The following is a 26,563-nucleotide window of genomic DNA, read 5'->3' as shown; positions in this document are numbered from 1 at the left end:
CCTTTAAACCAAATCAACCCCCCACCCCGCCCCCCATTAGTGTTCCCTGATTGTCCCGCCTTTATTGACCCCATTGCTCCTTTCCTGCCAAGTGGAGAAATGAACATCTTTCGGGGCACAAGGTGGAGAAGACCTGGATAATTCCAATTATCATCTGCAAACAGCAGTGACACCCACGGGGCCGACATGTTGACACATGAATCACCCCTTTATTGTACACGGAAGAAAAAAAAAAATCATACATGTAACAATTACTACGCACACTGTGTTTTTTTTTTTAAAGAAACACTGAGTACAAATCCTTCTTGAACATCATTTTGAATGGCCTTTTTCCTGTTTCAGTGAGGACCATTCCATCTGTTTTCTATATGAGCTGGACATTTTTGATCATATTCAAAAGCAATCCCTCTTTTTTTTTTCAATTTGATCTTGATGACTCATCCTAGAACCTCACTTCAGCCAGGCCAATATCGGAAGACTGATTGCAGAGGAACAAACATGGAAGACTCCTAGCCAGGCCACAGGCAATTTCCCTTTTCGATTAGATTTCCTGTACAAATTTGTGAAGATGGTGCCAGATGTCGTAGTCATGCTTCATTTGCGATGTATTTTCACACCCCCTTTAACATAAAAGTTATTGTCCACAATTATTCATAATTGGGCCAAATAAAGTGAGTTTGAGCTGAATTGGTTTATTTTGTCAGGAAAGTACACAAGTGTCAAAAGACTTGAAGGAAAATAGAAATATGCAATATTATCATCATAAATTCAAAAAATATTTGCCACTTTAATAGTTTTTGTTCACTGAGTTTAGAACATTGGCTATGTCTGTAATGAGAAAGATACAAATTAATTTGATGGGCCTTCGTAGGAAAATTAAAAAATAACATATCAATAATTGACTAATGTAATTCGATAGGAGTTTGAAGGATTACACATTGATTGAAGACCCCTTGATCTATACATAAGGGGACATGAATGATAGGCAATTATATTGTACCAGTCTTCATTGCGTTGTGAGCTTTTTAATGAGCATCAGGTTGCTGTTTAACTTCAAATAAGCATCATAGATACAGACAGAAGAAAAATCTCAAGCACTTTATTAGTTTTGAACAGTATCTGGCTTAGAAAGGCCATCTGGCATTATATAATTATATATAATTTTATCATATATATAATTATATACACATATATTCAAATGTTGAATAACAAAACACTAGAAACCAACATAGGCAAATAAAAAGTTGGATTATCTTAAGACAATTATACCAATTAAAAATTGCAAACAAATCCAATACATTTCAAAATGGTCCCATTACAATTCAATATACAGCTTTTTTTTTTTCCTCTTAAAAAAGCGGGGAGGGGGTAAGGAGAAGGGAAATAAAATAAAGGCAGCAGACAGGGATGAAATATAAATAACCTTACATTATGTACAAAGTCGGGTCATCATTCAACCAGGGCCAACAGGAAGATGATGGTCCAAGGTAAACGTCAGTAAGGAAAAGGGAAGAGTGAGTGCAGTTGGAGGCATAAAGACGACTTTGAGGTGGAGAGAAGAGGAAGATCATTCGACTAGTTTTTGAAAATGGTTTTCCCTTGATGCTGTTGTAGCCGTGTGGCAGGTGAAGGACCTCTTTTGCAAAAGTTACGACTTACGGCAAGCACTTCCCAACTAAAACAGTCGGCTTCAAGCCAAGCAAGATATATTATTTTTCACTTCTATGAAAATTGATGGAGCATCCATGAAAGGATGACTGATTCTGCTTTGGTTCACTCCCTCAAAAGCATCCTCCACATTTTGCTTCTATGAATAGAAAAGACACCATTTTAGAACTCACCACATATCATTGGTAACATTTGTTTTTAATTAATATGAGGCACTTTTTCTTGGAGCAAAATTGTGGTTTTCATGAGTTGGCACTGTGTCATGTTGAGGAAGTGTCCCATGATTCAAACACAGTGACCATGACAAAGAAGAATAAAGCTGACAAGACAATAAGCAAGCACATACTTGTCCAATTCTTGGACTGACGACACAAAGGTGTCAAATGGAGGAAAGAAATGTCGCTAACAGGTTGGGGATCACAATGCACAAACATTAATTTCAGTGGCTGGTCATAGATTTGCTACTTGTAAATCCCTACAGAGGATGAATAGAAGGCTTGCAGACCTCAAAAGGGATTTGAAATTCCCACAGTTTTAATCATAATGTGGGTTTTTATTTCAATTTTTTTTTTCTGGTGCAAATAGTGCATGAGACAATCAACATCTACAACTGCTCACCATGAAAAATGCTGCATGTACTTGTCATGATTTGGTACACTGCAAACAAGGGTCACATAAGTGTGATGCAACTAATGTTCAAGTGTGGATCTGTTTTCAGATGGGTCATTATTAAATAAAATAGAATAAAAAAAAAAATCAATAGCTTGATAAACTCTGAGGAAGATTTTTTTACATTGTGTTTTCAATGCGGTTTGTGTGTTGCAATGACACCAAAAATATGGAAGTGATTTCGACAATAATAAAAAAAAAAAAAGTGACTAGATGAGCAGTCCATACAATTTTAGTTTGCATCTGGAATTTTTTGAGTTCCATTAACATTGATATTTTTTTCCACATTTTTTGCAATCGCTCAGTGAAAAAAAAAAAAACATGACTTGTAACGTGGAAGGTTCTGATCCTAACTGGCTTGCAAGGCCAAGTGTAGATATTGTCTTTTTGTTGGTTTTCCAGTGTGTGTGTGAGTAAGGATGAGCTTCATTTCCAGGGTTTGCTCCAGCAAAGATGGTGCTTGACATGCAGCCCCCCCCCCCTCGCTGAACTGACATCATTCATTTTTCATTACAATCATCAAGAGGGGATGGTCTCAGCTGTAATGCTAGTGGTAGTTCAAGTGTGAGTGTTTCACAGAGAACAGCAACTAAAACAAAAACCAAAGGAGTAAACACAGCATGGCACACAAAAAGTATTTAAAAAAATAAAATAAAAAATAGAAAACTGAAGAAAATGTCAATTTTTGTTAAAATCAGCATTCGAATGAAAAGCGACATTCTTCAACATCAGTGTTCATGGTGGGAATGAATGGACATTCTTTTAAATAGCGACAATACAGCGTTGTGATGTCTGGCTAATATAAAAAAAAAAGGCTCAAAGGAAAAGCAAGAAAGGCTCAACACAACTTTGGAGCAAATACTGCTGTGTGCATGTGCTGTTTTTTTCTTACATATAAGGACAAAAGTATTGGAACAGCTGACCGTACAGAAATGAAAAAAATGGAAGAAAATACTCTGTAGAGTTGGGCTCCCTTTTACAGGCAAAAACAAGACTTTGGGTTGTTTCTATTTATTTTCAAAATGTGTCGATTCAGGGTTCTGTGAAACTTCTTCCAAACATGATCCCACAAACGGACTAGTAGACTGAATAAATTAATATTCTGTGGAAACTCAGGGCACTATGCCTTAACCATACTGAGAGAATCAAGTGGTGAGTTTGAATACATCAGCAAGTAGTCAGTGGGTGAGGAAAAAAAAGCTAATTATATTCCTACACTCAAATTGCTATAGCCCAGTTCAGCAGAGATCCTTAAGAATGACCCTTAATATGACTGCCGATGCCAACGTGTATTTGATGATAGGTGGATTTGATTTGTCAAGTGGGTTGAAATTGATCCGAGCTAATTCTGTGAGAACAAATTGATCTGCCTGTGTCATATATCAAAGTCTCAGAGATCAGCTTAAACCTTTGCCACTGCACGTTTACTACAGTTGGAGCTCTGGCAAAGCCAAAAACATTGACATTTTTTCAGTTCTTAACGTGTTAAAAAAAAAAAAAGGCATTATTTTACATGAACCTCCAAAGCATTAGTTTTATATTCATATAGATTTTTTTTTTTATATATTTATAGCAATAAAATACTTTACAGGTGCCACCCAAAAATGCAGCCAAACTCAAATCTGTGTCCAAAAGTAAAAGTTAAACGATGCAACACAGTAAATAGGTGCATGTAAGCAAATCAAGGGCTGTATCAACGAGACCATTGTTACAAAATACTCAAGAAGGCCTCTCTTTTCTCTCTGTCCAACTGCACTGCCCTCCCATTCAGACTGAAATGGTGGTTCCCTTTTCCTGCAGGCAGTTTGTGCCGTCCACAGAACCAAACAGTACGTGACGTGTCACTGAAAAGGAAAACAATACTGCAGCTGGAAGTAAGCAGCTTTCCGATCGGTCATGTTTCGTGTGTGTTCTGGTGCATGCACGTGGTGTTAGTACGATGTGTAGCCATCGGTCAGCCGTCTCTATTTGAAATTGGCATAGTCAGAAAAGGCATCAATATACTCCTGGACAACTTTGTAGCAGAACTCGTACTGCTCCTGGAAAGTGGGGTGGAAAACATCACATCAGTGACACAGAATTATTGTTTCTGTTCTACATCATTAACCAGTTAATTCTATTATCATCAATCAGTCATTGACGCCCCCCTAAAAATGGTCATGGTTGCCTATCAGTGCCGCAAAATGGAAGCAAAGCACAACTTTTGTCGAAAAGAAACGCCACACTTCCACATAGTTCCTTGACACCAACATGCCACAAGATGGCGGCAAAGGAATGTTTATTGCTTTGGCCTGAGCACAAAAAAAGCTAACAGGTCATTTTTTTAGGGACTAACGGAGGATAGGTAAGAGAAATGATTTTGCCAATGCTGAATATGAAAGGGTTCACTGTACCAGTACATTTCAAAATCCCATTTTAGTTTAGTCATTACTTTCATAAATAAATGCCGTTCATTGAAATTCTATTTTCCATCCAGACATTCACAAGCCGAGAACGTGAGCTTGATTATTTGCTCGTCTTAAGGCTATCAAATTGACACCAGAAGGTCATTTTTTCTGACTGATCACCATAACACCAAGTTAAATATATACAAACATACATAATGTGAAAATGCAGCCTGAGATCAGATGTACTACTACTATTTGATTAAAATAACTGGTATGATAAAAGCAATGTGAAAAGACTACAAAAAGATGTGAAAAGAAGGAATTTTCCATGCAGATGCAGTGCTGTAACGTGTATTTTGTGTTCATAACGCAACATAATCCCTGCTCACCAGTGTCTGCACCATGTGGGGTCGCTGCAATCTGAGGCTCTTGACTGTTTGGAAAACATCCAGAATGCCTTCTGCTTTCACCCTCTCCAGGACTGTGCTCAATGCACAGAATGTCCCCGTCCGGCCCGCACCAGCACTGCGCACACGAGGGGAAAAGGAAGCATGTTCATAAATAACACATACGCTGAAAGCATGCAAGAAGGCCATTTCAAGAAAGTACTGTGAGTGGACAACTAGATTTATTCATTATTAATTATTTATTTTTGCCGTGGTTAAAGCTGACAATAACTTGCTTTTCTCTCATTTAAAGAGATAAATACCATATATGCTGTCGACATCATTTTGCCACAAAAACAAAACAAGAAAAAAAATTCCGATTTTTGCCATGCTACAGAAAACGACAGAGGTGAGTTTCAAATAACAGAAGGATGGGGTCCCCCTGCCCCCAAAAAACTTTGCAAATAGGTGAGTTTGTGAATGCCGAACCAGAAATATGCGGGGGTCCACTGTAGACGCAAGTGTGGCGTCAAACACTATGGCTGACAGGATAATAGAGCAACTGTTCATGACCACAAATTGTCACTGTGGTTGCACTACAAAAAAGGACGGCAGTAGTGGTGATCGGCGGGCAAATCATCTGGCAAAAGCCTCGGTGTGTCCAGTGCCTCTTACCTGCAGTGTACTGTGATGGGATGGTTGCCGGACTGCTGTTGCTGTTTCTGCACTGCAGCGATTATATTGATCATGCCTTTACCGTCAGTGGGGATGCCCACTTCTGGCCATCCATGGAAATGAAACTGACGCACTGCTCGAGCTTTGTTCTCCTGGAAGGATGGAGGGAAAGATTTACAGTCGATAATTTTTGGTACGATTGGTGGAGTGCTGCAGCCACAGTTGGTAAACTTATGACTAAAAAAAAACCCAAACAAACAAACTTGGGGGTATATGGGTTTTGGGTGAAATTTCAGGATGAACCTAAAATGCAAAAAAAAGCTTGACCTTTCTCTAAACATTTGAACGCATGTGACCAAATGTTCAAGGCATCGGTATTTTTTGCACAATTCGATCAGTGGCCACTTCCCTCTGAGAACATCCTGTTTCAGCCTTGCAATGGTACCGTTTCTCAATTGTTAGGTGTTTTCTTGCTCTCATGGTGTCAAATTGTGAACAGAATGATGAAGAGGACTGTTTAAACGCCAATTCTATTTGAACGAGGAAATGTGCCGGTCGACTCATGGAGCAAACACTTTGCTGATCAGTTCTTTGGCAGTGCAACAGTTGTGTAAAAAAGACATGGAAGAGATGGACTAGTGCATTCAAAAGTTTAGAGAAGATCAAATTAAGTTCACCTGTTAAGATCATCACATTTCACCCAAGATCTGATTATCCCTAACTTTCTACGACCACTTAGTTCTGCCTCGAGAGATCATCAGGCATGTCTTTTATTTACTAAAAATAATGTTCTGTTAGTGTGTTTATTTAGTCTTTTCTGCCCTCTCGTGTGTACTTAACAACATGTTTTTATTTTAGACATTTTCCAAATAAGAAAAAATAGTATCTTCGTCATACATCTATGACGGTGACAGGCAGAACACGTTCAATGCTCTACCACTAGATGGCAATAGATACAATTAACCAGCGTACCACCCTGTTGCAGGTCCAGATTTCACATCAAGTACAGTCGTGGGTAACTCGATATAAATTAATCATTATTTCAGTCGATTTAAAGCTTGTGACATTTTTGATTGGCGGTGTGCCCTGAGATTTCCTTTTTTACTGTATATATGTGGCGTGCCTCAAAGTAAGTTGGGAAACACACGTGTGCAATAAGTGTGGGGAACATCTGTTCATTGATTCCTATTTACCCTGTTGTTGGTAACCAGGAGGTCACGCACTGTGTAGCTCTCACTCTCCTCCTCCCTTTTAAGTTCAATGGCGATGTCCCCATAGGCCACGACGCCGTCACTGGGCCAATACTGAGCACACTTTTCCTACAGGAGCAAAACCAGTCATGCCGTCAGTATCTTCTTCGGGCGTCTCTTCTTATTGTTGCGTCTGATGGATCCACCAGCAATGACGAATACTCCACATTGCGCAAATTCCACAAACCTGCCCTCTCTCCTCCAGCTCAGTGAGCATGACTATTGAGCAGCTTCTCCATTCCCAGATCATCCTCCAGAAGTCCTCAATGGTGTGCTGCAGGGGGCCTTGGCTTGCCATGTAGGAGTCTTTCTGACGATATCCCTGCAAAGAGTGAGTGATGGAGGCCGCAGATGACTGGACGAAATACAGAACAAGAACGCTGCGAGGACGAAGCAGCTTTTTGCACTCACGTCAATGAAAGAAGCATTGACATAGTCTGTGTTCTCCTCCCCTCGTTTGACTGGAATGATCACTCTGTTGAACTCGTCTAGGAAAAGAGGAACGCACAACTTTGCCTTGAGTGGTCATCGGTCCCGAACGCGCCGAAAACAAGGCATGAAACATGCGGCTTCACTCACATGGAATGATCTGTAGTACTCTGTTCTTCTTCATGTTGGCAGGCAGATTGCCTGTTCTCATCTTGTCATTCTGGATCTTGATGGATGTCAGTTTCTACAAGTCAGACGATATTAAGCTATCAATGCTCTGTAGAGAGCACGCACTTTCTTAAAATGAAGGTAACTAGCTCAAGAGAGCGACGTCGGTGGTCTGCTGATGAAAGCGAAGGCATATGCCAACCTTGAATTCAGCCTCCAAACCGCTGCAGCCAGCTCCCGGCGAAGGGGCGTACAGTTTAGCCAGGTGGGACTCCAGAGAGGTCACCTCCAGCTCAGTGTCTCCGTACAAATAGTGTTCTAACAACGCTTGGAAGATGAACACGTACTGCATCTGTGAGCGTTGAAAGACCAGTTGAGTTGAAATAATGAGGGTAAAAATGCACTGGAGTTGTAAATATGCACATCATAACCTCTGCACTGCAATTGTGCCCATACTGACGTTGCAAATAAAGGCCTCACGTGTTTTACATTTCTAAAATTGGTTCCCATTATTTTGCTCCAGAAGTTTGGCTTACATCTGTCTGGACCATCTGACATCGCTGGGCTCTAATGCGGGTGACGAAGCCGAACACGTCCACCTTCCTCTCGGTGTTCATCATGTCCAACATGGCATCTATCACAATGAATGTACCTGTTCTTCCGACTCCCGCACTACCACGGAAGTGGAAACAAACTCTTGTGAGTCGTGCACACAGCAGGGCAACAAACAAACGGGTCAGAAACTTACCTACAGTGGACCACAATGGGTCCAGCATATTGAGGGTTGTACGTTTTGACTTTCTTGAGAAACTTGAGCATACCAATGGGCGTGAAGGGAACGCCGAAATCCGGCCAGCTGGTGAAGTGGAACTGAGTGACGAGCCTTTGAGGCTTTTTGCCAGATACATCCCCAACCTGAGATTCAACCAAAGCAGATCCACATCAGGATCACAAAGTCACGTCACCATCAGTATAACATCCAGCGAGCTCACGTGCGCATTCTAGAGTTCCTCAATCTTACCTGCTGGATGCAAAACTTGCGGATGGTGTAATCGACGAGAACCATTGTGTCTTCCACAGAAACGCGGATGTTCCCGTATGTCCAACAGCCCTGGTCCGGCCAGTACTGGGCACACTTACACTGAGACGCAGGGATAGAAATGCAAAAGCAGCATAAACAAGTGTCTGTGCAAAACCAAATGAAATTCATGTTCATGGGGAAGTCAACCCAAACATTTTGCTTTCAAGAATATGTTATATGCAGGCCCACTAGTTGAAAAAAGGCATTCTGATTAATATTCCGTTTTTGGAATGTCAGTTAAGCAGCAGTTTTTGTCCATCTCAGGGGGCGGCTCACCTGTTTTCTGAAGCTGAGGCACGATTGGTTGTTATCTGTGACAAAATGCCCCCCCCCCCCCCCCCTCTGAGATGGCTAAAAACCGGTGGATTTTGCTGCTTAACTCATATTCCACAAATGCAACAGTAACCAGAATGCCATGTTTAGCATAGTGGACCTGCATAAAAGATATTCTTGAAAAAAAATGTTTGTGTTGACTTTAACAAAGTAATAGCCTAAATTAGAGGGCACTTAAATAAAAAAAAAAAAAACTTATTGTGGGCCACGTGGTAAATAATAGACTGTAAATATTATACTGCAAGCCTGCATTGTCTTCAGTCAAAAGTAGCGATTACACTTGGGAGTGACAAACTTGAAATAGTTCCGCTACCTCCTTCCTCTCCTTCAGATTGGTCACCATCACAATGGTGGCTGTGTTCTGCTCCCAGATCATCCGCCAATAGTCATTTACGGTTTCCTCCTTTGGTCCTGAGAGTAACAAAGGAATTACTTATTAAGATATTAAGAGTTTGATTACCAATTGTGCTTCTATAAACTCTGTTACAGTGAAGGTCTGTTACCTTGAGCTGCAATGAACTTATTCTTCTCCTGGTAACCCTGCACAAAAAGGAAGCAGAAATGAAGGCGACAACAAAGGGGAAAAGGGGGAAATTCATTTCAAGTCCAAGCACAACAAACACTATTTGTTAAATGAGATGGATCAATACTATTGTTGTACAAACATTTATAAAGGAGGCGTTAATGAAGTCAGAGTCCGGCACTCCTTCCAGAGATGAGAGATGCACCCTGGAGTGATCGTCTACAAAAAGGTTTCAAACACTTATTACACCATTTGCCAGTTATTTTAGAGGGACAATGTTGCCGAGTTGAGCGGTTTGCTCACATGGCAGGATGTTGACATATCTGTTCTTTTCTTTATTCTCTTCCTTGGATGCTGCGTCACACGTTGCCTGAATGGGGCAGACTGGAAGAGCCTAAACACAGAAAAACGGATGCATGGAAGAGAGCAGAAGACCACCGAGATGGATATTTCTTTGCAGTCTTTAATTTATTTTGAAACATTACTGTATATATCCTCCTATTTTAGTCTAATGCAGAGATGAATTTGGCTGTTTTACGTAGCAGTGTACACAGAAAAAAAAAGTGTACAACGGCCGTCATTCCTTTAATGTTTTTTTTTTAAATATAAATGCAAATTGCTTAAAACTATCACTTTGTTCGTTTCAAGTGATGTTTCTAATTTATATTTACGGTAAATTGTATTTTCTTTGCTCTGACCTAATGCAAATTTACAGCGAAGCGCCAAATGTAAACATTTCATATTTAGTCGCCGTACATTGAACTCCTCCCTGAATAGCTTGTTGTCATCAGCCATGCGACGATTCATCTCTTCCTCAAGCTTGTCTACAGGAAGGGGTGGGTACTTCCTGTTTGTGCTGGGTGAACGGGCCAATAGCGGCACACTCTGGAGTTCTGCACCGGAGGGTAGGAAGCAAACGAGACAGAAGTGAGGAGAGGAGGGAAGCAAAGGGCCAAATGACACAGGTGGAGAGAGACAACAGACTTGTCAGTAGGTTGAGATACACAAGCTTTGTTTAGTTTGTTCCACTTTGTTTTCTTTGTAACACCAGCAGAGGGCGCTGCGACTCAACCCCTGGCTAAGTGTTGGCCTAGAACAAAAGCCTCCTGCCAACAGTCGATGAAATGTTACCAGTTCAGGGAGCCACATCAATCGAATGTTACCCTAAGCAATCCGGGCTAACAAGCTGCATCAAGCTAGCATGCAAGCAATTGCTTCACCTGTATCATCTGATCTTCCATTGGTCAATCTGAAGGAGTTGGAGTGGCTTCCTGCCTGCTTGTATTTTTTAAACCTGTCGGTCAACAAAAAGAGAATGGCCAAGTGACATCAACACATTTCATTGCACAGTTATAGATTGTTGAGCATCAGCAATTGCCGAGGTAACAGCAGCATTTTCGACCGTCACCACAAGGTCTCAAACTAGAGAATCTTCTTGCATTTCACTGACCTGAGCATGTAGAGGATGATGATGATAAAGATAATGACCAACAAGGAAGAGAGGGCCACCATCACCGCTATGATTGGCATGTCATCAGAAGGGTTGTTGTCTTGGTGACGCACAAATAGAGGAAAGGGTCAGGATGATGGTATGGCAGGCTACACTGTATTGCTAGTTCGCTTTTGAAGGGCACTTTTTTTTTAACATCTATGTAAATGCATTTATAATATTTGTAAGTTAAATCAGTAATGCATTCAGAGCAATTTCACATGGAGGAGAAGTTACATTTATTTGACCTTACATTTTGTTCCATTGACATTTTCTTAAGAGTTGCATCAGGCCCTTTGAGGGCAACCATCATGCTGATCACGTGACCCTCTGTGACGATGCGTTTGACACCCCCAAAAGTAAAACCATTTCCAAACACTGGAGAACGTTAAGACAGCCAGCTTCTGGCTGCCTTTGAATTAATATAGAAAAGGAGATTGCGTTTTTTCTGCTGTTTCATTTAAAAAGTTGAACTTAGAATATGAGTTAAGTGATTTCTTTTATTCCTTTTTTACTCCGTTATTCTCTACACCATAATATGTCACTTAGCTTTAGTGTGCAGATGAAAGAAACAAGAGAGGCAAACAGTGATTTCTAGATCGTTCCTTTCTGTAATGGTTATGTGTGTTAATATTTAATTAGCTTTCTAAAGGGAAAAAAAAAAAAACTCAAGTGCAACATGGTGTCTCTTGGAGTAGATAAATTGCACTTTACCAAAGGGTCCACTCCACGCCTCTGCGACTTGTCACAAGCAAAGTGACGGCAGACAGAGGATGACTGTCTAAAGTCATGAAACATTTAGGACGTTTGCTGTGAATTCTGCATAAATTATTCAGAGCATAAATGTTAAATGATCTCTGCATGTCAGAGGTATGAGAATCATTTTCCTCTGTACAGACTTGTCCAGTGAAAGGAGCTGATTTTGTAGACCGAGTCACAGTTTGTTTTTAACTTATGCTCGGGCACCGATATGTATACGTTTCCATTACACGGACAAGTTAGCTCACGCTCATTATGTGCCGTACAACCTTTTGACTGCAACAGTTAACACAAAGGACGGGACTTTTGCCTGACCAACAACGGGAGTTTGTATGAAAGAAAACACTGGCTGCTGTTTGCGTGCCGGCTGTCGGCTCTGCAAGACACATGAGGCCACAACAAAAGAAGAGAATTCTCTAGACAAATGTATGGTAGTGCTGACAACGCACGGGCAAAATTGTCAACTCAATATTCAAGAGAGCTCTTCGGACTCCATGCGCGTCAGAGAATGGACCGTTTGACCCGGCCCGCTAACATTTTCACGCACAATTCCCAGCGCGTTGCAGTGTTCGCCCTCTGACAATGTGCACACTGAGGAAAAGAAGAGCACAGCAGGCTGCGAGCGAGCGAGCGAGCATCATGTGGACCTGACACAGCCGTTAGGCATTTCATAGGCTCTGCGAGTATGCCACAAAAGGCTCTCGGGCAGCCAGACGGGGACAATGGGCAAGTTATGAAACACCTACGAACCCCGAAGTGGTCACAAAGTTGACATAGCAGACAGTGAATGCCACAAATCCACATTGGTAAAAGTAGCACGTATTCCTGTTGCTATAGTTGCGGCATGCAAAGGTAAACGCTCGCAATTCTCGTGTGAGGAAAGAAGCACCTTTTCGACAACCGCTCGGCAGTTCCGATGGATCGTGCTCTGCCTCTTACGCATGATTGGTTCAATGGAGGCCTGTCACGGCAGGATATTTCCAGAACTGCTACAATGTCTAAAAGCGGAAGATCTTAAAATATTCAAAGGTCGACTCTTGACCAGAAAGCTTTCTTGGCTTTCCTCTTGCTGCTTCTTTGACAGCCTCCGCAAAAGACACTCGGAAAATCATGTTGTAGTTAAATGACCCACCGACATATTTCGAGAAGACTCAAGCTGAGATTTGATTTTTGTCTGAGTCACCGCATGGAATATTCTGGGCAACAGGTGAGAAACACGCCACCTTCGCTTACAGACACGGCAACTGTGGAAGAGCAAACGAAATGGTAGCCAGACGGCAAAGGCCCTTGGAAAACGGTTGGCATAATGAGGAACTATTTGATAAAAATTCACATGCTGACACACATGATGTGTGAATCACTTGCAACAACGACAGCTAATATGAGTATGGCGACGAGTTCCATTCATCCGTGAAAAGCACGTTACGAAGGCAAAGCCTCCACCGTGGTGAAGTGCTTTTCCACTGGAGGAAAATGAGTCACTTCCTCTTTGGTCACATGAGAACACAGAGTATTATCTTGCTTCTCCATGGAACTCTGCTCTATTGAGGGGTCCTCTCGCTGGACGACATGGAATCTGTTGATGCATGCGCTCCTGTCGGACTTTTGAAGGACAGAAGGATCCATCTGGGCAATTTTGTCGCCCTGTTCAGGGTGATGGGGGAGCATCTCCGCTCACTTAGGCAGAGAGGTGGGATACACCCTGAACTGGTGGCCAGCCAACCGCTGAGCACATCGAGACAAACAACCGCTCACATCCACGCTCACATCTATTGACAATAAAGAAGTAGCCAGGGTAGTACCCGGGGGATTTGGAGACGATATAAACCCCACACAGGGATTCTTTTGGGGAGGCCGAGGGAGACAGATTGCATCACCGCATTTGGCTTGATCAGAAAGAACATAAGACATTCGAAAGATTATTCAAGCCAGACAAGTCAAGTAGAGTCAGGTGAGAAGCTAGTGGCTCACTCCATGTCAAATCACCCAGTGGGTTTAACCATGCAGAATTTGATGTTAATGAAACTTGATGTAATGGTAGATAGTGATGGCACAACACTAAATCTCAAATTTGAGCTCAACCGGAGCAGGGGTTTGGGAGCTACGGCCTGACAAATTTGGACATTCTGCAAAAAGGGGCGTGGCCGCCTTCTTTGCACCCTTACAGCTCAGGAACTAAAGGGGCCAATGTTCACAAAACAGGAATTGGAAAGGGTATTCAACAAGGATTTATTTGTCGAATATTTTGGTAATTTGACCTTTTGACCTATAATTTGACCTTGTGGATCATGTGAAATGTAATCTCTCACATGTTGTGTAAAACCTAAAAGTTTCAGAGATCTTTTACATTTTTGGGTTGACCAGCAATAGGGAGTTAAAGTATCCACAGATATTCAATGCCAGATCACTGAAGTTCCATTCCAATCAAAATGTGCCTGCTTGAAATCCACTGGGTGATCTGGCATGGAACACCCCTCATATATTTCTTCTATGGCGAACATGCGGATGTCCGCTTTACTTCTGCTTTTACAAAATAACTGTCTAAGGCCTTATGGATTTTTGTAATGATGTCTGATAGCAGCGGGGTAAGGGATCGAGCCAAAGTCAAAGAGCAAAATCAGTACATCCGAATGAGTGGATTCTGCCTCAAGATCCCCAAGGGTCATATCAGTACACGTTACGAAATCGATCGCTTGTAACTTTGAGGGTGTATTCAAAAGGTAAGGCACTAGTACTCACCATGCGGGCTACCATCTGGGGTGTAATCCATGTCAGGTTCTGTAGTGGACTCTGTCTCCAAGGTCATGTCGTCATCTTCAATGTATATTTCGGGAGTAGGGGTATCCGGAGCGGGTGGTGTAGTCCCGTTCCCACTGCCCACTGAAGCGGTAGCAGAGGGAGTCTCCGGGCTCTTCGTTGGCACAAGGCCACGAGTTGGAGTTTGAGGTGGGGCAGGGGGAATTGGCGCCAACCTTATAGTGGCATTGGGACCTTCCACTTGGACATCTTGGGCACCAGCTGCACTTGCTATTGTTGTTGTTGTTGTGACGGTCGTCGGGGAGGCTCCGAGGGGCAGTGTTGCGGGTGGGACAGTGGGGGACGCCGTGGGGGCGACCGTGATGTTGATGACAGGTGCGGTGGGGGGTCGTGTTGATTCTGCAGAAATATTAGGAGCACCTAGAGAATAATGGGACAATACGTCAAGCGCAATAAAGTGACTTTCTCTCAATTCTTTCTAAGAAGTTAATGCCGTGTTTCAGATCCAATCCATCCACTTAAGATGTCTGCCCAGCTGATGTAAGACCTGCTCTACTGAGTCAAATCATTATCCTTTACTAACTGGGGGATTACAGTGTTCCCCTGCTAAATCGTGGTTAATCGTTTGCACCCTGGCTGATTTGTAAGGAATTGTATTTTTATTATTATTATTTTTTTTTTACAGTAAGCAGTCTTACACGCCTTCAGTGTAGTACCAGCTGCAACATGTCGGCAGCACTGAGGTCTACTGCAAGAGACGCAGCAAAGCATTAAGAGCAAGAATGAAAGGCAGAGAAGGTCCCCAACTGAGCTCCAGCAATAATTGTTCTCACAAAGCAGAGAGAATACGTGCATATTGTCGTATGCTGTGTTTGTATGCGAAAGGCAAGTGTTGATTTCTGTTGTCCAAGTGAACCAGTCACTTTGTAAACTGAATTTTGAAGTCATCATCAGAAATGTAAGAATTTGAAGGACCTGTAGGAATAACTTGATAAAAAAAACATTTTTGAAATGTGACACAACACATACTTTTCCGACCACCGTTACACTCTTGTGGGGAAAACTGAAGTGCACTGTATCCATATAACTGCTCTTACTTGTGACCGGGACAGGATCTTGGGTTGAGACCCCGAGGGCGAGACCTAGCAACAGGAGCAAGGGACACACACCCATTCTGCCCTAGAACAGTAACATAACAGAAGGATTTGAATCATTTTCATCATGGAGAATTAGGGGGGGAGAACAACAAAACACATTTCAAAATTAATATCAGTTTAATTTATAGCTATTGTAATTCTAATTTCACCAAAGAAAATTGCACACGTGCAATATTTTGTGATTAATTGCACATACTAGAAATAGTTTATTTACATGGTGTATGACGCCCAATATGTCATTCTTTATGTTTTGCCATGTTTTAGTTGTTAAAACTAAATCCAAGTACAGGATTAGCCTGTGTTTACCTGAAAAAGTTGAGATCAGTCACTCATTCGCACAGCAGTTTTCTAGAACACAAGGGAGGACAAACAGAGAATCAATTGCACCTTTGAGACATAAAAATGTTCTCCTTCAAGATAAAGAAAAAGGAAAGTTACGTGTAACAAGTCTTACTTGTATGCACCCATAAGCATCAATTAAAAATGTGATGAGTCATGTGACTAGACAAAAAGTATGGCAGCTAGGCGTAGGAATCTCTCCGCACCTCACAATTTGATTCGGATCGGAATTAGAGGGCAACGATTCTTAAAAAAAAAACAAAAAAAAACTGACAGTGTGACGTCTCGTTACTTTTAAATGAAAACCTTTTGATTTATAATATTTCTTTGACAAAAACATAATCCCATACATTTACTTGTATTTTGTTTACACAAAAGGGGAGTGATATACAGTACTTCTGTACTTATCAACCAATAAGTCTCTTATTTCGCGGACCAATAGGATACCGGAGACTCCACCGTTAGCCTGCAGTTGCTCCCCTTTTCAGAAGAAATGACAAAATCGTTGTCAGCAGAAGCTGGCTGGCTGGCTTCTGCTGCTCTGCTCTCAGGCATGTTGTGGCTTGACTGACTGCTGTGCAAATATTTGTATAAATGACGTGAACCCAACAAACAAATATCGGACATTTACCCACCAAACCAAAAGGAAAATAGCATTGTCGTCCCATGAATATGTCCTTGGTGAAACTATCTGAACCAGTATTTAAGATGCATGCAGCCAAGGTGGGCCACAAGAGGATTAGGAGAAAGCACGACTGCCGCTGGGTGGAAAGGGCATGTAAACGGTAATCCTGGATCCCAACCGGGACTATGGTCTTCCTGACAAAACTGCGATAATCTGTGGGCCTAATCTCATGATTTTGACCCTGGAATAATCCAGTCCATCTGCTTGTTTACAGATACTTGAGCACTGGGTGAGCCAAAGACTGCACAACATCCTGCACAAATCCGGCGCTTTAAATTGAATATTATTGCCTCATTTGGTTGTGAACAAATTGGGTATTTAAAAACATAAACAATGTAAAAAGGTAAATACTCTACTTGATTTTCCGTTTTGGTCAGTCAGCAAACATTCAAACAATGTCAAGAAAAGTATGTTTTATTTTGGGGGAAATCATTTCAAGATTTTCTTGCTAAAATCATATGACATGATATGTTGTACGTGCCCCAGCTAGTCTAAACACAGTACTGTGATTAATATTGTGTTCACGGAATACGAATTACATGGAAAGGTTCGAAAGCAGCGCCAATTTGGGAGAAAACGTCACCAGTCGGAGACTATTTCAATAATGGACAAAATACATGCATATGCGCAAAATACGTGCTCTTCATACATTTCATTTCTCAATACATGCATGATTGCCCTTCACATTAGCCAGCACTTAAGAAGCAGCTCTCAGTTTCAAAAATGTTGGTGAGTACGTCACTCACTCTCGTGTGACATTGCTAAATTGTTGTTTATTTGGTTTTGTTCAACGTTAAAAATACCAAGTCAACAAAAGTAATCAGTAAATGGTGATCGATAAAAAAATTGCCATCATCCATCAACACATCCAATGCAAACTAAATTTGTATCATATTATTCGATCCATCCAGTGATAATAGATAGAATAAGTGATTTTAAAAATATTCAATTGTGACACTCAGCATTATGCATATCCTGTATTTATGTTTAACATTATCTACAAGGTGACAGAATGAACTTGGTCGCATCAACAAGCTTTTTTAGTAACCATTCCAAATGTTGATGACTCATTGTTTCCAGCTAACACTCCTTCCACAGATGGGGACCGTTTTTATCTTCTGGAGCTTGTGTGCGTGAGTGAGTGTGCATGACTTCAGACTTCGGTGCCCATAGCTACATGTCTATCACGTCTACATACTGCCCTAGGTTTCAGAAAAAAAAAAAAAGTTTTTTTTTTGTTTTTTTAGTCAGGAAGGGAAAAAAATTGCCTTTTTGAGGATTGTTTTAGTGTGGTATCACCTACAGAATATCTGATCAAGAAATGCCTATATCATATCAAAGTAAAACAGGACAATTTCATTATTATTCAAAGTAGAACCTTTTTCAGTTTGTCGGATACTCGTAGAACCCCTTCTCCAATTAGTTGACAAGTTTTAATTAATAATATCCACCAACAGCTTCGCACGGGCCGAAATTCCGAGGGCTTATCCAAGTAAAAATTACCGTAACGATTCAAAAGATGTCACAAAGGTTGTAGCACAAATGCTACACGAGTCATGAGAGAGCAGTAGAGTAGGTCATGGTTGGGTTTTTTTTGCCCTGAATGTATTTTTGTTAGGGAGGATTTTAGAGGCATTTTGAAGTGCTCACTCCATGTTTATTAGAAAATTCTACAAAGACGACGTCCACTTGCAAATAACACTTCAGGGAAGATGCACTGCTTGCCCGTTATTATTACAAAGTAACTTGTGATTATGTGGGACAGCCACTGATGGAATGACGGCACTCCTTGAGCTTGTTTTAGTCCCGCCCTCTAAAAATCCAAACAAGAATAAATTGTTCTCAGTCTTTGAACATCTTTTGAGCACTTCAAGCATATTTACGGTAACGTATTTGTATGTGCAACATTGAAAATACTTCATATTTACAACAACACATTCTGGACAACCCTGTCCTTCACCCTCTCATTGTCCAAATTCTAACATGTAACTTGAAATGTGTTTCCTGTGCAACAGTGGACACTGCTACGCAGAACCTGATACCTAATATCCATGCGAGGCGAGCCCGCCCACAAGCAACTAATGAAGACAGCTGCTTCGCTGCCTGTGGCCAAGTGCAGACCTCATAGGAGTGAAATCACACAACAGTGAAAGGGCCGGACTGTTCACATGCCATTTCATTCATGGAGTGAAAAGAACACTTCAAGGTACAATATAAAAAGAAGTCCAAGTGAGCACCAGGACAACCGAAGGCTAACATGCAGGCAAGGTAGTCATTGAATACGGCTCCGCAACTCTTCCAAATACTGTCATTTGCGTGGCATATTATCCATAAATTAATAATGCACTGTTTGATGAATAATTTCACTATTTCTGTGTTTATACACAACTGTTATGTTTTTATTTTTTTTACTTTTGTACTCCGTATGCAGAGGGAAGTGCTAACTTCCATTTTCAGATGTTTTATTGCTTAAGAAAAATGTGGCAAGACAATACCACAAATGTTAACATGGTATCAAAACCATTTCAAAACGGTGTCTTTAGCCACTTATGTATTTGTGCACTCTTTCCTGAATCGATATCAGAGAATTTAAATCAAATTGAATTCCGACCCAAAGAATCAAAATCAAATAGAATCTTGAGATTCTTAATCATGTCAAGCCCGACTTGGTATATACTATGTACCTTTTTATAGAGTCGATTAGAGAACAATTAATTGATAACTTTTTTTTTTTTTTAATAATCCATTCATCCTTACGAGACCTTGTTTAACCTAAAATTGTCCAAATCCTCAGAATTTCAGCCTCTTTACAGTAAATATTCTCCGATTTTTGTACTGCTGCAGGAGAGCAGACGGATGATGATCATTGTGATTGATCAAAATGAAACATTTTCAAACATCTGCTTTTACTTTTGAAAACAATGCTCAACATTTTGGGTTCCGGTGCAATTCTCTCTCTATATATATATATATATATATATATATATATATATATATATATATATATATATTTTTTGTTTTTTTACTCAACAGTACAAAAAAAGAATGAATATGCCTTAAAAGGTAAACATTATAATTTTGAAGTGATAGTCCTACATGGTGTTAACATCATTCCTACTTGCAAACGGGCACGATCAACACATTGCTGCTTTGTTCCGGTGATGTTGACAGCTAGTTAGTGGCGGCTAAACTGCTAATGCCACGCGGGCAAGCTGTGCAAACTCCGCTCGCATTTTCATGTTTTCCACATCATCACTTGGGTGGCACTTATTGAAATGACTCAACAGCATTGTTGTGTTGTCCGTTTTCAAGGACGTACCTCGCGCAACAGCTTCATTTGCTCCACATCGCTTTGGAGAGACTGCCTCACAACCTATGATGAGGCAAACGCTCTTGCCAAAATAAATTCATCTTCGGAAGCTGACCCCACGCCACGGCCGTGCGGCCCGGTACAAAATGGTGCGCGGACTGGTACCGGGCCGTGGGCCAGCGGTTGGGGACCGATGCTGTAACTACATCTACTGGAATGAATTCAGCGCTGCCCATAATGATGTAGCAAAATCAACAAACCTCATTTGTAATTGCTCGAGGGTCTGACACAGGCAGCTGGAGCGCCAATAGCGACAAAGGCTTCTGGTCAAGTGTACATTCGCCCCCATGCAGCAAAATCCTCCCCTCTGGCTTTTTGCGAGGCATTCTGCTCAACTAGTGGTTGCGGAATAAGAAAATGGTGGCCTGTCTGTGTCCATTCATTGCATATTAATACACTTTCTATGCCATGAGAGTAGGAGGGAGGGCTGTCTGGGCCAGCGGGGATCCTGTGAATGCCTCTCTTCACAGGAGGCAGAAGTGAGCCTAACTCGGGGCCACTCGGACTCTTTCTTTGAAACAGACCACAGATTATACGTCCCCGGTGCCACATACAACAGCCGCAATCCTCTGGACTTCCACGGCGGGCGGATACGGACTCCATGTTGGTGTGGTTTGTGTTCTTGATGGCTTCATTCATCAGCCGGTGGCTTGTTGGGGAGGCAAACATACGCACAGGGCCGCTTTTTGGGCTAATTTCACCAACATGGGTGGCCTTTTTTTTTTTTTTTTTTTTGGTCTGTTATGCTGCCTAAATTGATGATTGGCTGGCATCGGGCTCCGGGGGATCATAAGATTCACCGGAGTAAGTTAAAGTAATGAGTGAGCGAGTGGCTTTGCTTTATGTCGACTTCATTGTGGGGGAAGGATGAGGAGGTGCAAAGCAAAGCCTCCGCCGCAGAAGCCAGGGTGACCCGTAAGTCTTTCGTGGAGCCAAATGACTAGATAACGAAGGCCAATGACAAGCCCAGTCAGTTTGTGTCACTTCAGTCTGAATTCAACGCATACATTATCGATCAATTCCCAACATCACTTTGTACATGTTTTAAATCCTATTCTTGAGGAGCTCCTATTAACATAACTTTTAATGTTAACAACAATCTCCGCAATGTACGTCTTCCAGCTCCTTCAGTCCCGTTCTTTCAGTTTTGGGCATTCATTAGTTTTTGGACCAAACAAATGTTCATGTGAAAGCTATGAATAACTATTTCAGAAGGTGTTGCAAGCACTAATTCTACTTCTGCTTCCTTTTTGGGGGGAAAAAAAAAGAAAAAAAAGAAAGAAATCAGGCTGTTCCCATCGGAGTTCTTTAACAATGGGGAACCAAACCGCAAATGCACATATCAGACTATCCCACCACACTTGTCTCCTCCTTTTCCTCTCAAAAGATAAGAGGCCGATGCAAGATGAACAGACATCTTCGACATGACAACATGGCGGCACATTCTCAAAATCCACTTAATACACTCCTTTTTTGGGGCTGGTACACAGAAAGCCTCTTTTCGCTTCAGACTTCTTTTGCTCCAAACTTAGTCTAAATTTAAGAATACCGTAAGTTGTCCTCCGCTGTGCAATCCCCGATTGTGATTTGGCGACAGCGCAATAGGCAAACTCAATTTTAGCTCACGTTACAGCAGCAATGCATTTACATAGTGTAATCATATTGTTCGACATTCTGCGGAAATAACCGAGTTTTATATAGTTCCACTGTTGAATCCATTAATTGCCACACCTGCTTTGTTCCATAGTTTCAGAACGCACTGCCATTAGTGGGGGTGTAGCAATTCTTTTTAACACTGATTTGATTCGTGTGACTGGTGCTTGCTGATAAGAGTCAAGGACGAATTTGGTTCATTCAAAACATAACTACGAGGCTCTTCAACGCAACATTATGATTCACAAGTTCACACACATCCACTTGGTTTGGTGTGTTGAAAGGCTTTGGGTGTCACTTTTGTTTCCCATCACCCCACAATTCAATCCACGTATGCTTGCCAATTACAGTAGAGTGCATTAAGCGAAGGTGTATTATTCACTAGCATTATTTTAAGTTCCTGCACTGCAAACCTAAATCACTGGCTACAGCAACAAATTACATGCAGCTAAAATCACGTCCCACAAAGTTTCAGAATGATCTGGATGGAGCTGTATTCGTCCCATCCGGGGTAGATGCACAGTGGCCCTGCATGGAAAAATCTATACGCCTACAGGTGGAAACAAAAATACAGCTCTTGTCCCACCCCAAAAAGTCCCTTCCTAGCAGCGTGCCAAGCTATACTTTAGGTGTCCATTCAACACTGAAGTTTATCCGCAAATTAGGCCAATAGTGAAAAGTACGGCGCGAGGGTCACTGGAGATGCGCACAAGACAGAAATAACACATTGTCTATAAATAGCTTGAAAAACGGTATGGACAGCAGAAGGGAGATGATGTTCATACAAAGAAGCGCCGTAACGTGCACACACATGGTTCTACATTGTGATGTAGGTGAACTTGCTCAAGCCCAACAAATGGGCTTGGGGGTCAGGGGGTGTCATTGTAGGCTGTTTAGCGAAGAAGAATTTTGCACTTCACACGCACAACAGTTATTCAGTAAAAGTACATACCCTCAAAAGCTTTTCAACCCCCAACTGTACAATTTGGGGTTTTACATGTGACTTACTGGCGCTGGGAAATTTTATTAGCTCGACAGTGTTCCATCACTTTTCACTGTATGTTGCATGATCCCCCACGATAGGTGAATTTCCACAAAAGTAGAGGTTGACTTTGTCTCTTTTTTAAATGTCTCTATTAAGCCAGTATGGACCCTCCCTTGCAGTTTCCACACTTATAAAAACTCATTACACTAAATATATCTCACATTTAAAATGCAAAATGAAGACTAAGGCCCGATCCCAATACTGCCCTTATTTGCGGTGCGTTGCCGCCGAGGATACGAGTGTGTAGGGTGCCCCAATTCTGCTAAGTGCATTTAAAGTCACCGTTTACCCGTTACCGTTGACCTACGTATTTTGTCCTAGTTTAGCTGCCGTACTTAGCAACGTTCTGCGCATGCGGGCATATCGTGCAGGAGCCGCAAATAGTCCAAATAATGGAGCCATCGTTCCCATCGACTGCAAGACCGAGCTTTACTTTACTGAAGTTTTGATATAATTTTCAACAGCAAAATTGCCAAAATAACCACCCGTGCTGCCGTGCTTCGACTACGTGTGCACTTAGCGAAGACTGTTGAGTGCAAGTGTGGCTACTGGGATTGGGCCTAATTACCAGCACTGTTAAGTCTTGTACTGCGGAAGTTATTCTTCTTCTTCGTCTTCTATTTAGAAGACTTCTTCGTCTTCTATTTCGAAGGAGAAGAAGAAGACAAAGAAATAAAGAAAAGGAAGAATGGGAGTCTTGGTAACAAATGTACGCTTTCCAAAACAAGGGTTTACTGCGCCAAAATGTTCATTACCCATCAGGATTTTACCTCTGGCTACAATGCGATGTGGAATTCTGGTTAAGGTAAGTCATTTTCAACTAAAAAGAAAAACTTGAATGTAGTTATTAAATAGACATTTCTTCATCCTCGTGTGCTGCACAAGGCAGAGCGCGCTCCGAGCACTCACATTACCGGTAATTTCTGAACGCAGTCTATAATCAGCAGCTTGTGCTACAACTGTTTACTTTCCTTGTATTGCCTGACGCACTGGGCTAAGGTACTATGTTTTTTGGGGCACGGTGAATAAGCGAACGGCACATTTTAACAACATTCGGAGTTTCCAAATAGTTTCAGTAAATCTGTGCGCTCGAAGCGTAGTTCCGAACACGCCCACAATTCGGGAACTTGGGAGGCAATAAGCTCTTGGTTTCTGTAAAACAAATTTCCCCCCCAAAAAAACTACATTTTTTTGACTGGTCCGATTAAGAAGGAAGAAAAATAGCAAGAAAACCCCCAATAGATGAAGTTATGGTCTCAAATGAAAACCCCGCGATAGAGTGAAGCTGCGATAACCGAAACGGAAGAAGTGAAGGAACACTGTAGGGAGATGATTATGGAGATTGAATCATATGGGACAGGACTGGACTACCCCCAAGTTAAGAGTGTTGGACGGTGTCAAAACGATGGGATTTATTGGAAATCTTAGTGAGGTGTGGTGGAAAGGTGCTGCTTCTGAGAGAATGTATCCAAATGTAATGAGTAGGCTTAGTAGATATAGCAAATAGCGTTTGTCACTTGCAACAGTGCAGGTTCCTCCATGCATCCTCAGTCCTGGTCATGCATCACTTTTGACAAGACGTGTAAGCACTGCAAATATGATCCTACAGTATTTACATTTGCTCCAGGAACGTGTGAGCAACACTTGGAATTAACAAGCACATAGCAGTGGAATTGAAAAACTTGAAAACTTTAAAATAGTGTGCTCTACTATAAGAGTGGGGGACAAGAGTATCTTTAAGACAGGGAGGGGTGAAACTTCAGAAGAGTTTCTGAAGGGGAATTCAGGTCCCCTCGTGGACGCTGTGATTTGACAGAGCTAATATGCTAATGTTGGGGTGACCTTATTCCTGTTGTAGCTCGTGTGTCAAGCCCCCCACTCGTTCCCACTCAACTATCTTCACTCGCACCCCCCAAACATGCAAATAAACTCAATACAATCAAGTGGACTTCCCAGCGAGACAGAACTAGATCTCTCGAAACTCGCTGTTTTGGTTCCAGCACGACAAATCACTTCTGGTTCGAAAATAATCTGTGGATCTTTCTTTCCACATAGCCCCTCCACCCTTCACTAATATTTCCCTCCCTGCCTCCGAGCTACTCGTCGAGTGGTAACAAAGAGATTGTACAACTTAAGGTATCTGGATTTTTCCCAAACACAAACATAGAAAGTCTCCCCATGCAGTGCTGAAGTTAGAAAGTAGGCAACCTGTGAAAAAAAAAGTAAACGCTAAAGGTGACAAAAAAAAAGCAAGAGGAAACATGATGGTAGCACACTGGAACATGTGTGATTCAGGCTCGGAACAACCCAAACAACAAAACTCACCAAGACTCCAGTAACGCCCAGAGGAAGCTCTGAAGGGAGGTGCAGGGGTGGAGGGGTGGGGGGGGGAAGGCCAAGGAAAGTAGGAATGTGGGCCCGCTTGCTTGTCCACGCTGTCGGCCCCGGCCCCGGCCCCTGTCTCCACACCCCTGAAGCCGAGAGGGAGAGCGGGGTGGGGGACTTGGTGATAGCAGAAGAGGGAGGCGAGATCTGGGACACGCCGCCAACACTTCGCTGTCACTTGCCGTGGGAAATCCAAGCAAACGCGTCGCAATCCGGATCAAAATCCTCGATCCGCCCTCACCAATCGCCGCTTCAAAGTGTATGTTCCGGGCATATTTGGGGGCTTAATCCCACTGTTAGTCCGCTCGGGCGCGTCGGCCGACCATTCTAGACCGCCATGTTGTGTGTCTGTGTATGAGGAAGAATGGGAAGCGAGCGGCGTTCTCCCAAACCAGGCAGTCCCTCTCTTCTCCTGTGAAACTGTCTCCTCGCCATCCGCTCATCTGGAAGGCCACAGCGACACCCGCTGGCCGTAGGAGGCATTGTAGCACATCTGCCGCGACTGGGGGCGTGGGGCCTTTCGACGGGTTCATCTGCGTCCACGAAGCCCGGGCAGCAAAGCAACAACATCTGGGGAAGTGGGCCCGAATTTGAATTTAAACCAGGGTTTGGGCAAAAGGCGGCACTCTGATGAATTTCAAAAATACAAATTATAAAATAAATCTTCATTTATTTTTACAAACCCAAAAGATTCTTAAAAATGTCGATAAACATTAAATTTTGAGGTAAGAAAACAAATGATTAAAAGATATTGAAGAAAAAAAAAAATCCATGAGTATGCAAACTCGCGGGTGCCGAACTGCAAATTTACATTGACTGTAGTTTTAAGTTGTAATATCACCATTCACCACTAGATAGCAGACATGGCTTAGTTGCACTTACATAAGCCTAGTCATTTTTTGCTATTTGGAAGGATATGCTGGACAATCATAGTATTTCAATAATACAACATTTTTGAGTGAGCTGATTCTTGTGGGGGAAAAATGCACAAAATGAGTTCTTGCACTTAAACTTGTTGGTTTGCTGTTCAGCAGTTTGGTGCCATCCTTGATATGTCGTTTTTAAGCAAGAGAGTCCTTCGCACTGGGAAAAAAAAACATGACAGAATCGACCCTTGTGAGGATAAGCGGTATAGATAATGGATGGATGGATGTTTGCTCCAAAACCTGTGTTGTTGGGTTAGGATAGGGATCTTTTAAACATGCATTGAGAAATGTATATAAAAGCATGCATTTTTGAACATTTGCGCCTATTCTGTTTAGATCTAAAAGAGTATTTTTGTCACACATCTGGTTAGGAGGTGCACCATCCTGTGGCCCCTGAGTAGCACTGATGAAAAACTGTGGCCCCATCCA

The 26,563-nt window shown here is 42.0% G+C and overlaps 1 protein-coding gene across 1 annotated transcript; it reads right to left on the bottom strand.

The window, feature by feature from the left end:
- Positions 1-1,083: 1,083 nt before the first annotated feature.
- ptpra (protein tyrosine phosphatase receptor type A) lies at positions 1,084-25,628 on the bottom strand. Its single transcript, XM_086040168.1, has 22 exons — positions 25,149-25,628; positions 16,038-16,079; positions 15,672-15,753; positions 14,557-14,994; positions 11,020-11,119; positions 10,790-10,863; positions 10,326-10,462; positions 9,873-9,963; positions 9,712-9,788; positions 9,550-9,586; positions 9,360-9,457; positions 8,654-8,773; positions 8,381-8,547; positions 8,169-8,304; positions 7,835-7,984; positions 7,615-7,708; positions 7,447-7,523; positions 7,223-7,357; positions 6,979-7,104; positions 5,786-5,937; positions 5,114-5,249; positions 1,084-4,376 (listed from the first exon to the last, which is right to left on the bottom strand). Exons 3-22 carry the CDS (start codon positions 15,745-15,747, stop codon positions 4,302-4,304), a joined length of 2,496 nt encoding a protein of 831 aa, XP_085896294.1. The 5' UTR covers positions 15,748-15,753; positions 16,038-16,079; positions 25,149-25,628; the 3' UTR covers positions 1,084-4,301.
- Between the last annotated feature and the right edge of the window lie 935 nt (positions 25,629-26,563).

Source organism: Filicampus tigris, chromosome 9, assembly GCF_054856515.1.
Source record: "Filicampus tigris isolate MCC_2025a chromosome 9, RoL_Ftig_1.0, whole genome shotgun sequence".
Classification (NCBI taxonomy): Eukaryota; Metazoa; Chordata; class Actinopteri; order Syngnathiformes; family Syngnathidae; genus Filicampus; species Filicampus tigris.
Note: the sequence above shows the minus strand (reverse complement) of the source record. Positions and strands in the feature narration are given on the sequence as shown.

Excerpts from the sequence above, each read along its gene's own strand:
- ptpra (XM_086040168.1), bottom strand. The coding sequence starts at position 15,747 with ATGGGTGTGTGTCCCTTGCTCCTGTTGCTAGGTCTCGCCCTCGGGGTC. Across the intron at positions 9,587-9,711 it reads TTAACGCCTCCTTTATAAAT|GGTTACCAGGAGAAGAATAA; the intron begins GTTTGTACAACA and ends CTTTTTGTGCAG. Across the intron at positions 8,548-8,653 it reads GCAAGTTTTGCATCCAGCAG|GTTGGGGATGTATCTGGCAA; the intron begins GTAAGATTGAGG and ends GTTGAATCTCAG.